A 16200-nucleotide genomic window follows, 5' to 3' on the forward strand; every position below is an offset into this window, starting at 1 on the left:
AGCTCTGTGATTTTGCCTGTTCTTAACACCTCACTGCATGGTCCTAACAAACTGTAAGAGGTCAGTGCTCAGTGAAGAACCAACAGGAATGTGTGTCTGAGGGTGGCCTTACATGGTCCATCATTTGCTGAAGCCCCTGGCTGAAAGGACGCCGACCAATTCCAGGCGCAGTTTCCGGGTCTGGGAAGGACAGCTGGCCGATGTTGGGTACCATCCCGTACTGCTTCACCATGGAGTAGGCTATCTTAGTCACCTTCTTCAGGTCATCCTGTGCTCCTGGGCAGGAGAGACAAACACAATGCTTGCCTGCTCTGAGCTGAGTGCAAAACCAGCACATCCTGCACAAACAAGTATTACACAGAGCTCATTTCCAGCCCCCACCATGCTGGAATCATGTGAGACCAGAGGACCCCCAGGAGGCTGTGGAGGTAAAACTCCACCTGCTGCTGAACCATCGAACACAGGATCTGTGTGTGGCAGTGAGTGCATCTATGTGAAGTACTTTTCTGCCACTGCCCCATTATCCCTTTTGGATATAACCAGTTGGGAACATGGCATAGAAAGCTCTAGGGCCTCACAAGCTAAGAGTCTCACTGGGTAATTGCATCTGTGGCCTTAGGCTTTAGGACAAGGATAAGACAACGTGGTGGCAACCAAAAATGAGAGACTTCCATGCTGACAAATGCAAATCCAAAATCAAAATACTCAGTCTGACATTTCTTCTTCCCAGCATGGGAAACCTCTGTCTGTTGCTCGGATCTCCCCTGGACATAGCAGGTGCAGAATCTGAGGCTCTCTTAGCCCCATCTCCACTTGCAAGGCCCTGGCTCCTCACCTGTGGTGACCCTGTTGAAGGTGATGGCTTCAGCCACTCTCCCTCCCAGTGCCATGCACATCCTCTCCAGCAGCTGTTCCTTGGTGAAGAGGTACTGCTCTCTTGGAAGGATCTGAGCGAATCCAAGAGCTGCGTTTGTCCGAGGGGCTATGGAAACCTGCAACAGAGAGCAGCTCCCTCAGCTCAGGGGACAAAACCTCCCAACCACAGCAGCAGAAAGAGAGCAGGAAAAGACCACCATGCTCAGTGGAATTTCTTAAAAGCTATAGGGCTGACCTAGAGACATGGCCAAGGATTGCAGTATGTCAGCATCCCTGCACTGAAGGCTCTGCTCTCACAGCTACAGACACACACTTTCTGCTCAAGAAACAAGAAGGAAGTTGTCCTTAACAGCAGGCCAGTAAAATCCTGAGATTTAGGAGTTGCTTTAGCAGGTATAAACCAAACAAAATGCACTTCACTTGCTCAAGAATCACTGAGACTACCTGGAGAAAGATGGGATGTCTTCAGAAAAATAAGAGCCATTTCTCCCACCCGCTACATGAGAGTAATGAACAACAGTTCAGCTTATACAATAGGTCATTCAGAGTGAATCTGCTGCTGGTGGCAAGCCAAGGAGCTGTCACCCTTGTCATTTCCACTCCCAACCTCCCCCCAGCGTCAAGGCTTTTTGGGGAGGAGATGGGCAACAGAGAGAACACACCCTGGGAAGCCAGAGAGACCTTTCCCTGCAGAGAAGGGCTTCAGGCAGGCAAACTCCCTGGGGTGCTAATGTGACAAACACTGTTTTTCTCTGTCAGTATCAGAGCAGCTCCTGCATGCACACAGGGAGCGGCACTTGGTGCCTGGAGGAGCTGCATGAACTGAGCAGCAGCAGGAGACTCAGTTGCCCCACAGAGCCTTACAGTTGGTTTCTCACTGCAAGGCTTCTTCTGCAGCTGGTTAATCAGCTTGCACCATCACTATCATCAACACAGATTATCTCTACAGCATACTTTAGGAGCAGGGTTTAGTGGTGGACTTAGCTGTGTTAGGTTAATGGTTGGGACTTGATCTTAAAAGGTCCTTTGCAACCAAGATGATTCTGGGATTCTATTCTATGTTTTTAAACTAGAACAAGGTAGATTTAGATTCAACATTAGGAGTAAGTTCTTCCCCATGAGGGTGGTGAGACACTGGAACAGGTTGCCTGAAGAAGTTGTGGACACCTTATCCACAGAAGTGTTTAAGAGCAGGCTGGATAAGGCTCAGAGCAACCTGGTCTAGGGAAACTGGAACTAGATGATCTTTAAGGTCCCTTCTAACCCAAATCATTCCATGATTCTATGATTTGCCATTTATTTTGCTGCAGCCTTCACAGCTCCAAGCTCAGAGAACAGGATAACGCTGCAGAATTCAACACAAGCACTACAAAACAATCAACACATCTTGGGTAAGAGAATCCCACAGGATTCTCTTCCCACCCAGTGACAGGCTTCACTACACACCAGCTGGCAGTGGAGTTACCTTCATGACTGCCTCAGTGTGCTCCAGCAGCCAGCCAACCAACGCATGACCCGACTCATGGAATGCCACAACCTTCCTCTCTTCTGGGGACAAGATCTTACTCCTTTTGGCAGTGCCTGCAGGAACACAGAGAAGGATTTGGGAAGGTTAGTTAGCAGTAGGTGTAACCAGCAGGACAGAATCCTGTGTAGCTAAAGGCAGAAGTCAGCACAACTGTGGCAGAAAGGCCAGCAAGCTTCATATCACTCTACCTAGGGACAGGCAGTAAAGATGACTTTAAAAATCACAGCAAAAATTACCCTTTGGATCCACGCTGGGGAAGGTGCATTCTGTTCCTGCAGCAGAAAGCAATCTCTGCTTGGATTGCCTAAAAACTCTGTCAGAAGCTTCTCCCCTCTCTCTCTCCTCCTTACAAACAGACTTAATCATTAGACATAATTGAACATTTGCTTAGATCCCACCTCCAGAACGTAAAGCTCTGTTCCATTCCCAGCTCTGCCCGAGGGACGTTACACTCTATTCCTGCCCAGGGACAGATCTGCAACGAGGCAGCTTGGGTATGGAAGGAAAAAAAACCCCAATAAACCAAAACCCAGAACAGAGAGCAGTGGAGTATCACACTGGTTTTGCTGTGTGGTCTTTCAGTCCCTCTGGCAGAATGTGCGAGAAGTGAGATGTTGCTATAGGTTCAGAGAGATCCCAGCTGAGGCTGTGGTGCATCAGGAGTGATCCAATCAGCAACATACCAGGAGTGCAGGCACACAAAAAACAACCCCCCAAAAATTGTTCTCCAGATGAAAAAGATGAGTTTCCAATTACACATGAGCTTATTCCCAGGCTCCTGAAGAACTAGCAAATTAAGTCATAACTCACACTTAATACTCCTTTCAGAGAGCCAGAAGATCTCCCCTCAGCCTCCTTTCCTCCATGCTCAACAACCCCAGTTCCCTCAGCTGCTCCTCACAAGACTTGTGCTCTAGACCCTTCACCAGCTTTGTTACCCTTCTCTGGACCTGCTCTAGCACCTCAATGTGATTCTTGGAGTGAGGGCCCCAAACTGAACCCAGTACTCAAGGTGTGGCCTCACCAGTGCAGAACAAGTCCAGTTAGGATTTCAAAAGAATCATCATTTGAATGCTGATTGGAAGTCAAGCTTCTAGCAGGTAGGAAACATGTTCAGTACAGAACACAGCACATTGAGCAGCTATCACAGCTCTGCATGGGGAATGCAGAAAGGTAGCAGGACTTTCGAGCTGATGTCTCCTCACAGTGCCAGGAGCAGCAGGGGCTTGATGAGAGTCAAGAGCAGTATCACAGCATGCTTGGAAAACAACCTTCTATTAACATGAATTTTTAAACAAAGCCAAGAGCTTTATTAAACAAGGAATCAGCAAAATTAGTGTGGCAGAGCTCGGGGACGCTGGGACCACTGTGCCCTGCGAGGCACAATGCTGGTGGAAGAGCAGATGGATTGCAACAGGCTTGCTTTTCAGCAGCCAGTGCTGTACCCTGCCTTTGGCAGTGTGTGTGCAAGTGCCTGTATGCCTCTGTCTGTAGAAAGATGTATATAAATATATATACATACTCTCTCTATATATACACACACACATATATACACTTAAAAAATCCTGGCCACGTTCCTCTGTCAGCCCACCAAGGAGGGAGGGACTGTACTCTTCACACAGTGTGCCTACAAAGATGATTTCTTCTCCTACACAAAGCAATCTCCAGGCAGGAAAGTGCTCTGAGGACCTGCACCTATCACATTTAGATTCCTTAAAATAGATACAAGAGAAAAGTTTTGACACTGAGTGCAATGAGACACTGGCCCAGGCTGTCCAGAGACGTGGGAGATGTTCGTCTCTGGAACCATTCCAGGTCAGGTTTTTTGGGGTTCTGAGCAACCTGCTCTAGTTGCAGATGCTCTGGCTGACTGCAGGGAGGTTGGACAAGATCACAGCATCACAGTACATTAAGAGGTTGGAAGGGACCTCAAGAGATCATTGGGTCCAACCCTCCTGCCAAAGCAGGATCACTTAGGGTAGTCTGCACAAGAATGCATCCAGGTGGGTTTTGAGAGTCTGCAGAGAAGGAGACTCCACAACCTCCCTGGGCAGCCTGTTCCAGTGCTCTGTCACCCTCACTGTAAAGAAACTTCTCCTCATGTTAAGGTGAAATCTTCTATGTTCAAGCTTGAGCCTGTTGTTTCTTGTCTTATTACTGTGCACCACCAAAAAGAGCTTGGCCCCCTCCACTTGACACCCCCCCCCCTAGACATTTATACACATTGATGAGATCTCCTCTCAGTCTGCTCTTCTCAAGACTAAGCAGCCCCAGGGCTCTCAGTCTCTCTTCATAGGGGAGATGCTCAAGTCCCCTGATCATCCTCCTAACTCTCCACTGGATTCTTACTAGCAGTTCTCCGTCTTTCTTGAACTGGGGAGCCCAAAACTGGATGCAGTACTCCAGGTGTGGTCTCACCAGGGAAGAAGAGAGAGGAAAAACTTCCCTAGACCTGCTGGACACACTTTTCTTGATGCACCCCAGGATACCATTGACTTTCTTGGATGACCTTTTAAGAACCCTTCCAATTTAAAGTGTTCTGTGGTTCTATGATTTATGAGATGAACAACCCAAGAAACAACTGTGGTACATCTCTGCTGGCCTTACAGAGTGTACACAAACCCCACCAAGAAAACAGGCTCCACTACATCTTGTGAAGCCAACCCTTAAAAGCCTTTGTGAGCTCAGCAGGTTCCTCCCTCGCTCCCAGGAGCCCTGACGGCCTGCATGCTTTCTGTTCCCAAGCTAAGAACACAATGGGGACTACCACAGCGAGAAGTTTGTACTCCTCCCTTCCAGCAACACAAAGCTTTCAGGCTGACACAGGGCCTCTGGACTTGCAAAAGTTCCCTTTTGATTCCACACCACTCTTATTAAAACCAGCAGCTCATAATGGAAAGCACAGCAATATCTTCTTTCTTTCAAGAAAAGCTTTGAGAGTCACTGAAATGCCCTCTGCATTGTGAAACCCAGAAGTGTCCCTGTTCCATGGAAAAGGAACATTTAGTGAGGGCCTGGAGGGTTGTTTGGGGACTTTCAGGCTTGGTCTACAAAAAATAGCCAGGTCCTGTTTATAGGAAAGAATCTGATTAAGCAACAAGACAACTTTCTGGCCTCCTACATGCCACAGAGCCCGAGTGAAGCAAGTCAGCTTGTCAGCAGTGAAACTGCTGAAGCCCATGGCCTCTGATGCCCCACAACATTAATCCCAGATATCCTGTCTGCTACAAGTGGCCTCATTTGCTGTTTGCCTTATCTTCCATGTCTTGGGAACTAAGCCAAGAGAATCTCATGAAATTTGGTGCTCTCTCTCCTGCAGATGGGAAAGCAAAATGCATCTTTGGTCTGGCTGATGAGGATTTCTGTGTTACAACTTGAGATGTCTGGAAGCTTCTGGGAGCTGCTGAGCAGACACTGAGCTTCCTTCAAGAGTGGTCACAGCCACCCAAAGCACTCCAAGGATTAGGTTAGGTTTTATAAGAGGCAGGTGAAATGACAATGAATACAAACTGGAACCCAAGAAGTGCCATCTGAACAGAAGGAGAAACTTTGCTTTGAGGGTGCTGGAGCCCTGGAGCAGACTGCCCAGAAAGATTGTGGAGACTCCTTCTTTGGAGAGGTTCCAAAGCCACCTGGGCAACCTGCTGTGGGTGATCCTGCTTCAGCAGGGGGGTTGGATTGGATGACCTCCAGATACCCTTCCCAACTCCACCATGCTGGGATCCTGAGAATCTGTCAGGAATTTTCTCAAACAAGAACTTCTCTTACATGAGGAATTGATGAGGCATTGTCTGATAAGGCAAACACTCAGGACTAAATTCCAGGATCAGGAAGTAACTGGCCCAGGACAAACATCCTGTTCCACACGCTGTGTGAGGAGAACAGAATGCCACTGTTTGCCCAGGCTGGCCCCCCGTGATGACACTGCAGCCTGGAAGCACTTAAGTGTTTGGTTAGAAAAATCACAGCTTGGCTACAGGGTGGTTCAGACAAAACCCACCAGAATCACATCCCTCAGGTGAAGTCAAGAGTTCTGGAGACCTTTTTCCCCCCTCCCTACAATATAGTGCTACAGACTAACCTCCAGAGGTTCCTCTGCTGGCAGTCACACAAATGAGAGGGAAAGTCCAACAGGATGTTCTCAGAAGGAGAACAGTACTCTACTGTCTGCCAGTTCATTCTGCCAATTCATCAAAGCCTGGGCTTTGAGGCCAGGAAGAAAAATCTCTGATTTCTTGCTGCTGAGGATGCAGAGCCTATTTGCTATTCAGCTTTGTGTTGCAGGTGTCCAGAGCAGCAAGAAAAACCCAGAGATACTTCCACAAACAAGCAAAACCAAACAAAAGCTTTTTAAACTAAAAAAGCACCAGACATTTGAATTCCCCTCTTCACTGTTTTGCTGCTGGCTATCTTCCCTATGGGTGCAGGCTGCCTGCAGATTCAGGAACATGGATCTATTTGCAGTGGAATCCAGAGAACATCCTGTGACTGTGGCATCCAGGACCTTCAGGACAGCTCTAAAGGCTAGAGCACAGTCAGGACTCATGTGTTTTCCCCAAATGGAACCCACAAGCCAGCAATTTGTCCTCATGGCCAGGAAGGCCTGGGGTGCACGAATAAGAGTGTGGCCAGTAGGCTGAGGGAAGTTGTCCTCCCACTCTAGTCAGGCCACAGGTGGAGTTCTGGGTCTGGTTCTGGGAACTTCAGTTCAAGGGAGTCAGGGAAATACTGGAGAGAGTCCAAGAGAGGCTATGAAGATGCTGAGGGAACTGGGGAATCCCTGTGAGAAGGAAAGGCTGAGAGACCTGGGGCTGTGTAACTTGGGGAAGAGCAGCTTGAGAGGGGATCTTCTCAACACTCAGCAAGAGCTAAAGGGTGGGGGCAAGAAGACAGGGCCAGACTCTTCTCAGTGGTGCCCAGTGACAGCACAAGAGGCAATGGGTACAGAGGTCCCTTCTGATCCCCACCATGCTGCGATTCCATGTGTGAGCCTTGTCTCAAGGAGAGTGGTAGAGACTGGTAAGACAACAACAGAAGTGGCTGGGGTCCCTTACCTGCAATGACTCTTTCCACAGCATACTCGAAGTTGGAAGTATCAATGGATTTGTGACCTTCTCTGGCAGCATGAAGAGCAGCTTCGTTACAGATATTGGCAATGTCAGCTCCTGCAGACCAGAGTTGACAACAGTTACGCTGGGTTCACGTGGCAGCGGCTTCAGGGGACAGAAGAGGCAAGAGCAAACCTGGAGCAGCACCTAAGGAAGTCAAACTGCCTGCACTGTTTGTTTGTTCCCTGGGAACAGAGAGCAAAGCCAGTCCACGGTGTTTGCGTTGGCCTGGAACAACACAAGGCCTCGGTAGCGCAGGCCGCACCGCCACACCGAGGACAGGGCTTGGCCATCGATTGCCAGGCGCGGGGCAGGGAGGCCCTCAGCAGCAGGGGAGCGGCGTGGGCAGCCGGGGCTGGCACCGCTCACACGGCAGCCGCGCGACCTCTGCGCCGAGCAGAAGGAACATCTGTTCCGAGTTTGTGTGGGTGGCTGATGGTGGTGGGGGGCTGCTGAAAGGAGTCACGGACAGCCAGCGTGCTGGGGCCTCTTAGAGGGGAAACCCAGAAAGGATATTCCAGGAACTCCACGTAAACAGGAACTCTGCAGCCCCTTGCTCAGCACTGTTTCAAACTCCCAGGGACCTACCCTGGAAGAGGCTGGATGCAGGAGCCAGGCAGAGCTGTCTAATTCCTACTCTGACTGACAAAGCAGTTGCTGTTCATTCCTCCCATCGCTTTCCCAGCAATGTAGATCAACTTGAGAGTCTTTCCCCTGAAGGGTAACAACTCATCCTCAACAACAGCTTGGGCAGGAGCATGAGCAGAGATTCCTTCCCTTCAGAATTAGGAATCCAGGCATTATGGAAGTGTATTTTCCCTCCCCCCACACCCTGCTAGTCCCAGGCGTCTCAGAAGTTGAAAACAGCCACGAACAATTGCTCATTTTAGCTCACCAGGGAGTCAGTTAGGTTCCCACTATTGCCACAGAGCTGGAGAAAGCTTAGAGAAAAAAAAGCCCTGTAGAGCACATTACTTAAGACTAAGTGACAAAGCAGCTCCAGCCTGAACTGCAGGGGCAGCCCCACACTCACACACTGCATCGTACCACTGAAGCCTGGTGTCAGCTCAGCAAGGCGCTGCGAGTAGAAGCTGGCGTCTTGGATCAGTTTGAGACCCTTCAGGTGCTGCTCAAAGATCTCTCTTCTCTCCTGTAAAAAAGCCAGAAAACCTGAGCCCAGGAAGCCTTCACAAGGTGGCAGCTCTGAGGCGGTCCGTCGCAGGGGACGAAGGGGACGGTGACACTGCCAGCAGAGGGCAGGGCTGTCCTTGCAGTGTGCTCCGGGAGCCCCGCTCGACTCCCAGCTCTCAAACTCACAACAGATGCGGGAGGCTTACCGTGAGTCACCGCTTTCTCTCCCAGGGCCACTCTCCCCTCCCAACTTTCACTCTGATCTCTCCGAACTTTCCTCTCCCCATGAATGCACCAGTAGGGAGGAGCCGCGGCTGCCTCTACCTGCTCCCTCACACACTGCCATCTGCACATCCCAGCTACAAGAGCTGCCCAGCCTGCGACCATTTCCCAGATGAAGGTGGGGGTGAGACGATGGCTGGCAAGTGGCCAAGGAGTGACTCATCCAGCTGGTCCAGGAGATCCTGAGTCAAACAATGGGCTCTGTTGCCAGGGTTTTTCCCCTTCCTCCTTCAGGGCAGCTGCACGGTTCATGCTTCCGGTGCCAGATTCTATCAGTCATTTGAGGTATTTTAACAGAAAACTCAGAGGACGACAGTAAAGCACAGATGGGAGAAGAGCAGCCTGTGCTGGCACAGCAGACAGAGCTCCACTGCAGCTGAGCCTATTCCCAAAACTCTGCTACAAATGTCAACACAGCAGACACGGAAGACTCCTAGTAAAGGGATTTAAAAAACATTCAGAAGGAGAAAGTCACTTAACAGGCTGCCTAAAGGAAAATGAGGAGCCTTACAAGGATAGGGAGGACAATAAACCTACAGAACAAATGGTGCTTGAGGCACATGACAATTGAAGCTCTCTCACAAGCCAACTTGCCAATTAGGAGGTTGTCAGTTCCCAGGAGAGAAGACACAAACATAGCTCTGCATCTGCATGGCAAAGAGAGGCTCACAAAATGAACAGCCAAAGCTCCTACTAGAGCAGAGACTTAAAACCAGGGAGTTGTCACTGCTGACAAACAAGCCACTGCATTAGCATGTCAAATCCTTGATTTAGAGCATGAATAAAGGCAAACAGAAGCTTCCCATCTCTATCTTGTACAAGATCAGGTTGTTTGGGGCTCTGAGTGACCTGCTCTAGTTGCAGATGTCCCTGCTGACTGTGGGAGGTTTGAACTAGATGACCTTTAGGCATCCCTGCCAGCCTAAAGCATTCTGTGATTCTATGATTTCCCAAGCTCAGCCTTTGCCAGGCCAGTGAATCACCAGCAAGGACTGGAACACCTGAATCATTAGGAGAGGGCAGTAGGTGGAACATACCTGGAGTGTTGGCAGATCAATAAAGATGTGCCTGTCAAGCCTCCCAGGCCTCATCAAAGCATTGTCCAAGACGTCGGCGCGGTTGGTGGAAGCCAGCACGATGACATGATCTGTGGTCCCCATTCCTGTAGAAAACCAAACAAAAAGGTGAAGGTTTCCAGCACCACAGATGACAAACAAAGGGATAGGGCAGGGCAGGATACAGAAAATGTCTTACACAGCTTTATCACCAAGCCAGAGAGTGTTACAGCATCCTTTAGGACAGATGAGGCTGAGATAGTGTCCTCCAGCAAGGAGCACAAGACAGGAAGGAACCTCCCTAGTCACCCAGGCCAGTCTCTGGTCATCACAGATACTCTGAAATTCCCTTTTCATTTATTTCATAGCACTGGGCTTAACCCTTTGCTTTCCCTTCTCTTCTTTTGCAACATTTGGAAGCTGCTCCAACTGGAAACCAGAAGAATCTCTCCACTCTGCTGAGTTAGGAGGCAATTTCTCAGCCCCCGACTTAAGTCAGTTCCTGCCGCCTTTACCTTCAGGTTGCAATAACAAGGCTGGAACAGCCTTTCCCTCCCAAAGCCCTTTCAGCTTTCATTCACTGTTAGCCTTCAGGCACAGACCTGCCACCAGGATCACCAGGGAAGGGACAGGCTTCCTTCTGACCAGCTCAGGTTAATACAGGTATGGAGCCCTGGAGCAGCATACCCAGAGAGGCTGTGGAGTCTCCTTCTCTGGAGAGATTCCAAAGCCACCTGGGCATCATGACCATGGGCAACCTGCTGTGGGTGACCCTCCTTTAGCAGGGGGGTTGGATTGGATGATCTACAGAGGTCCCTTTCAACCCCTACCATTCTATGATGTTGTGATTCTGTGAACGCAGAGAGGATGTAGCCTCACCACCCAGCAAGGGGCAAGCTACAGCATGGTTTGATCTTTATCTTTTCACTCCTCTTTTATCACTCAGAAGACATCCAGGCATGCTGCAGACAAGTGCAAAGACCAGCCCTGCAGGACTCACACCACAGATGTAGGCAGACACAAAATGCTTTGCAGCAGCAATCAGCACACCCAGCTCAAGCTACAGTCAGAGGTTTTGGCTCCAGCTCTTAAAGATGAAGGTAGTGTCAGGATTTACAGGCTGCAGTATGAAGGCTTCAAAAGCAGGCAGAGCTTCCTGGGGAAGCTGGAGCACTGGCAGCTGGAGGAGGGCAGAAAGGGGCAGGCTGCTTGGGTGGGGAGCCAGAGCTGGTGTTGAATCACCGAACCACACTGTTTATTTATTCCATCCCCCCAGGTGCCTGCAGGCCCCTGGGTATGAGTCACCTGCTTACAGCAGCTTCACCAGCCCCAGCAGCAGCCTTCCCAGGGAAGGGACGTGCCAGTCCCATGTGCTTCCTCGGCTGCCAAGTCACACGCTGCGGAGAGGCAGCTCTGTGCACGTCAGCTGGGTGAGTTTCAGCTCTCTCCAAGCTCCAGCAGAGGAGCTGCCAAATGTGTCAGCGCACAGGAGCTCAGCAGAGAGATTAAGGTTACAGGTAAGTCAGAGGCCTGGCTCTGTCAGCTGCTGCTATCACAATCCTCGGTTCCTCCTCCCTGCAGGATGCTGTCTGAATAAGCTCCTGGAGAGGATGAAGCTGGCTGCTCCTCAGGCAGGTATCAGACTGCACTTGGGAGGGGGATAAATAAGCAGAGCCTGGCAGGCACTCGAGGGACAGCCAGCTCCATTCACACGGCAGGATTAGATGGCACAGTACATCATCTGCTCTGCAGCTGGGAGAACTCTCCTAAAATAGGTCTGTTAGAACAAATATAAAAAACCCAGAACCACTGAGAGCAGCCTCCTCACATCAGCTTCTGCCCTACTTGCTCTCAAGCCTGCATCCCTGTGGTGTGAGACACTGCTCTACAACAGCAGCTTCCAGCTCCTGTTACTGTCCCCACTGCAACATCACCTGCCTTCAACTTCTACAGGCAAAGATAAGCCAAAGGAATACTCTAAAAACCACCACCTCAGCCACATCAACAACGAAAAACAGCTCTGAAAATTTAGCCTCAAGAGAACCTTCTTATCTACTGTGCTTACAAATGAAGCCACTTCAAAAAGCAAAGGGAAAAGGGCCCACTTGAACTGGCAAGTGCTCTGCTCCCCACTGACACAGCATGCTGCTTTGACAGGCATCTCATCTGCATTACTGCATTATGCCCTTCTCTAGCTTCTTGTTCAGAAGCCTTTTTGGACATCATCTGTGAACAGTGCCACTGAAACAGGGCCACCTTCATGAGGGAAGCCTCAGGGTCACACCACACAGAGCAGGGGAGGGGTCTTGTCTGAAGCGAAGCGCTGCTCCCAGAGGATATCCTGCCTTTTCATTCACAAAGCACAGCCCAGTCCTGCCAAGCTGCTCTCACACACATTCAGGAGATATTTGGGTCACATTCCTCTTCCACTTGTCTGTGGTTTGAGAGAGAAGATTCCCTGTTCAAAGCAGGCACCTGTGCTGACAAAGGCTGGAGCACACACGGCGCTCGGGGTTTGAAAGCAGCTTTTGTACACACAGGCTCCCTCCTGTCCCTCCCCTTCTGCCACCCAAATCCCTGTGCTGCCACAGCACAAAGGCAGCCCTCAGAGTGAAGGAAACCAAGGTTGCTTGTAGGAAGCCTGTGTTCAGTTTGGGGCTCCTCAATCCAAGAAGGACACAGAGGAGCAGGTCCACAGAAGAGAAAGGAAGCTGGTCTGGAGAACAAGTCACCTGAGGAGCAGCTGAAGGACTGGGGCTGTTCACCCTGGAGGAAAAAGGAAGGTGATGGGAGACCTCCTGACTCTCCACAAGTCTCTGAAAGGAAGTTGGAACCAGGTAGGGGTTGGTCTCTCTTCCCAAGGAACAAATGACAGGATGATGAAATTGCCTCAGGAAAGGTTTAGGTTGGACATGAGGAACAACTTCTTCCCTGAAGGAGTCAGTAAGCCCTGGCCCAGGCTGCCTGGCAAGGTGGAGGAGTCCCTATCCCTGGAGGGGTTTTAAAGCCATGGAGATGTGGTGCTGAGAGACATTGATTAGTGGTGACCTGGCAGTGATGGGTTAAGGACTGGACTCAATGATCTCAAAGGTCTCTTCCAACCTTTAAGGTTCTATGAAGAGCACTAAAACCTGTGTACCAGAGTTACTGAGAGGCAGACTGCCCATTTATCCCATCCAGCTCAGCATAATGGTTATTTTCTTCATGTCCTCATTCTTCTTCCAGCCTGCAGAACAGGTTCCATGTAGCTCTGACCCTCTTCCTCTACCTTCTGAGTAATCTCATTTGAACACAAATCAACAATCACTGCTGATGACTCACAGATCTACTTCTGTGCACATTTTTCTCCCCCCCAGACTAATAGTTAACTCCACTCTCTGGTGCTGCTTTGCAGAACTCCAACCATCAATTTGAACTGGAGGCAGTGAAAACAGACTTCTTTACCTTCCATTTTGAGGTTTCCTCATTACAAACACAGCCCACTCCCCTGCTTGTGCTTGGCTAGAACTGTTAACCTCCTAAAAACCCTTATTAATTATCATCCTGGAAACTATTTTGCCACAATGCACACAGCACTGAAGTGTTTGCTTAGGTAACAGGCTCAGTTAGATAACAACACTTCAGGAATGTGTGCCAAGATCTCTGTTGATGGGGACAAGCCAACACTAAGTCCATGTTCCTTCTACTACCTGACAGTCCTTGCCAGCTGTCTCCCAAGTGACAATGCAGACTCCTTGGGCTATTTTTTTAGTGTGTGTTTGATAAGGGACTTAGCAAAATGAGGACCTCAGTACATGATCTGCAGGAGACAAGAATAAATAGAGACAATATTAGACTAAAAATAAACCCTGCAGCACATGGCAACCAAGGGACTGTCAAAGTATCTGCTGAGGAGAATATTTACCTTCTAAACTCACTTTCCAGTGGAGTTCACAGAGTCACAGAATTGTTCAGGTTGGAAAAGACCTTTGAGATCACCAAGTCCAACTCTTAACGCAGCACTGTCAAGTCACCACTAAACCATGTGCCTCAGCTGGGGTTCTTCCAGCTATGGGGACCCCATCACTGCCCTGGGCAGTCTGGGCAAGGCCCTGACAACCCTCAAGGGGAAGAAATTGTGCCTCATGTCTAACCCAAACCTCCCCTGGCATGACTTGAGGCCATTTCCTCATCCTATTTTGCTTGTTCCTTAGGAGAACAGACCAACCCTCACCTGACTCCAACCTCCTTTCAGGGAGTTGTAGAGAGCCAGAAGGTCTCCCCTCAGCCTCCTTTTCTCCAGGCTGAACAACCCCAATTCCCTCAGCTGCTCCTCACAAGGTTTGTGCTCCAGACCCTTCACCAGCTTCACTGTCCTTCTCTGGACCTGCTCCAGCACCTCAATGTCCTTCTTGGGGTGAGGGGCCAAGTACTCAAGGTGTGGCCTCACCAGTGCTGAGTACAGAGGCACAGTCACTGCCCTGCTCCTGCTGGCCACACTATTGCTGATCCAAGCCAGGATGCTGTTGGCCTTTTTGGCCACCTGGGCACATGCTGGCTCATCCTCAGCCACTGTCAACCAACACCCCCAGGTCTTCTTCCCCAAGCCTGAAGCTTTCATGGGGTTGTTGTGACCCAAGTGTAGGAAGCAGGACTTGGCCTTGTTGAACCTCATTCTTTTGGAGTCAGGCCATTGATTCAGCCTGGCCAGGTCCCAGAGCTGAATCCTAATTTCTGAACTGAGTCTCAAAGAAAATTAGCTATTTTTAGTATAGAGACATGGATTGTACTGACCACATACCTCTGAACAGACCCATGGACCTCCAGTTAATTCAGTGTTAAGCTTCTGCCAGCTCACCCTACTATCATCAGGAAAAAACAACCCAGTCACATCAGGAGTGCTGTTCTGTGTTCCTGCTGGCCTGCTCTGTCAAGGACACCTACTACAGATAGAGCTGTGAACAGTTATATTCACTCTGAGTGTATTTATGTGCCTGGCCAAGCTGCCTCTCCTTAGTCCCAAGGAACTGCAGACACCTGTTTAAGCTGATTTCTGCTGTTTATGCAGCATTCTGTGTTCCAAGCACCTCCCTCTGATAACTAGATTTCTGTCTGGTCAATAAGGATCTACTTAAAGCTCACTCCTTCCCTTCAAAACCTTCACAGAATAGGTGCTGAAGCAGAGAGGGGCCTGAAGGGAATCTTACTGCAGAACCCTATGCCATGCTGTGCTCCTGCTCACAATTTCTCCTCCTCCTGCAGCAAGGGCAGAGATCCAAAATCAGAGCTCTTCTTGTGTGTAGGGTGGAGAAAGATCTACCCTTTGCTGAAAGCATTTTTACAAGCCCCAGCTTCTCTCCTCCAACAGGCTGACTCCAGAGCAATTCCCAGAATCACAGAATGATAGGGGATGGAAAGAATTTCTAGAGATCTTCTAGTCCACCCCTCTTGACAGAGTAGGTAGGCCAGGAAGGCAGCCTTGCTGCTGAGCCATAGGACAGGTTCTACTTCAGCCCCATTGGGCTGCAAACATCCATTTAAAAAGCAGGTTTGCCTCCTTTAACAATGTCTGAAGCAAAGGGAATGCTTCCAGTGCAGGATTGCTTTGAATTTGTCACATGAACAACATGAGACAGCAAGTATCAGAGTCAAGGGAAAAGGTGGCTCTGGCCCACAAACAGCAGTGACAGACACTCCCTGATGGACAGGTGCTTAGTTATTCCTTACCCAGCTCAGTAATAAGATTTAGCAACAGAGTTATCACAAGCTGGGGCAGTGCTGCAGGCTCTGAGAGTTATGATTAAGAACAACCAGAGGATCAATCTTTTTGGCATTCTTTGCGTGTGAAAGTGTCTAAGGAAAGGGCCAATTACAGCTAGAAACCATCCAGAAATGTGGCATCAAAGCAGGATTTGTTAGCAAAGCTTCTCTCTCAGAGATCCTGCAGCCAGGCAGATAACATGAGAGGAAGTCAAAGGAGGGGAGAGTTGATCTATTACATTGCTTAAGTCCCTCTGGGACAACTCAACTTTAAACCTTAACAGGCTTTCAACCACTACCTGTCTTAGATGGAATACAGCAAGTGTCCAACAACATTTAATGGCCTGGACCTAGATGTTACCCTCTACAGACAGCACTGCCCTTGCCACCAATTAATTTTCTTCTGCTCCCCTAGTACTGTAAATAACTCTTCTCCAATTGCCAGGGGGACAACACACTCCTGAAGTGAAGCCATTTGCTA

At 49.6% G+C, this 16200-nt stretch overlaps 1 protein-coding gene across 1 annotated transcript in view; it reads right to left on the minus strand.

Moving 5' to 3' along the window:
* Positions 1-16200, minus strand: part of SPG7 (SPG7 matrix AAA peptidase subunit, paraplegin) — a 39449-nt gene that overhangs the window by 4328 nt on the left and 18921 nt on the right. Inside the window, exons 10-15 of the mRNA XM_068150748.1 lie at positions 9963-10087; positions 8560-8662; positions 7459-7569; positions 2342-2457; positions 836-992; positions 113-276 (exon numbers count right to left, since the gene is read on the minus strand). Of these exons, the coding sequence (XP_068006849.1) occupies positions 113-276; positions 836-992; positions 2342-2457; positions 7459-7569; positions 8560-8662; positions 9963-10087 (776 nt within the window). The remainder of the gene's footprint in view (positions 1-112; positions 277-835; positions 993-2341; positions 2458-7458; positions 7570-8559; positions 8663-9962; positions 10088-16200) is intronic.

The sequence above is a fragment of the Melanerpes formicivorus genome, unplaced genomic scaffold (assembly GCF_026170545.1).
Source record: "Melanerpes formicivorus ecotype bairdi unplaced genomic scaffold, bMelFor1.0.p_v2 SCAF_20, whole genome shotgun sequence".
Classification (NCBI taxonomy): Eukaryota; Metazoa; Chordata; class Aves; order Piciformes; family Picidae; genus Melanerpes; species Melanerpes formicivorus.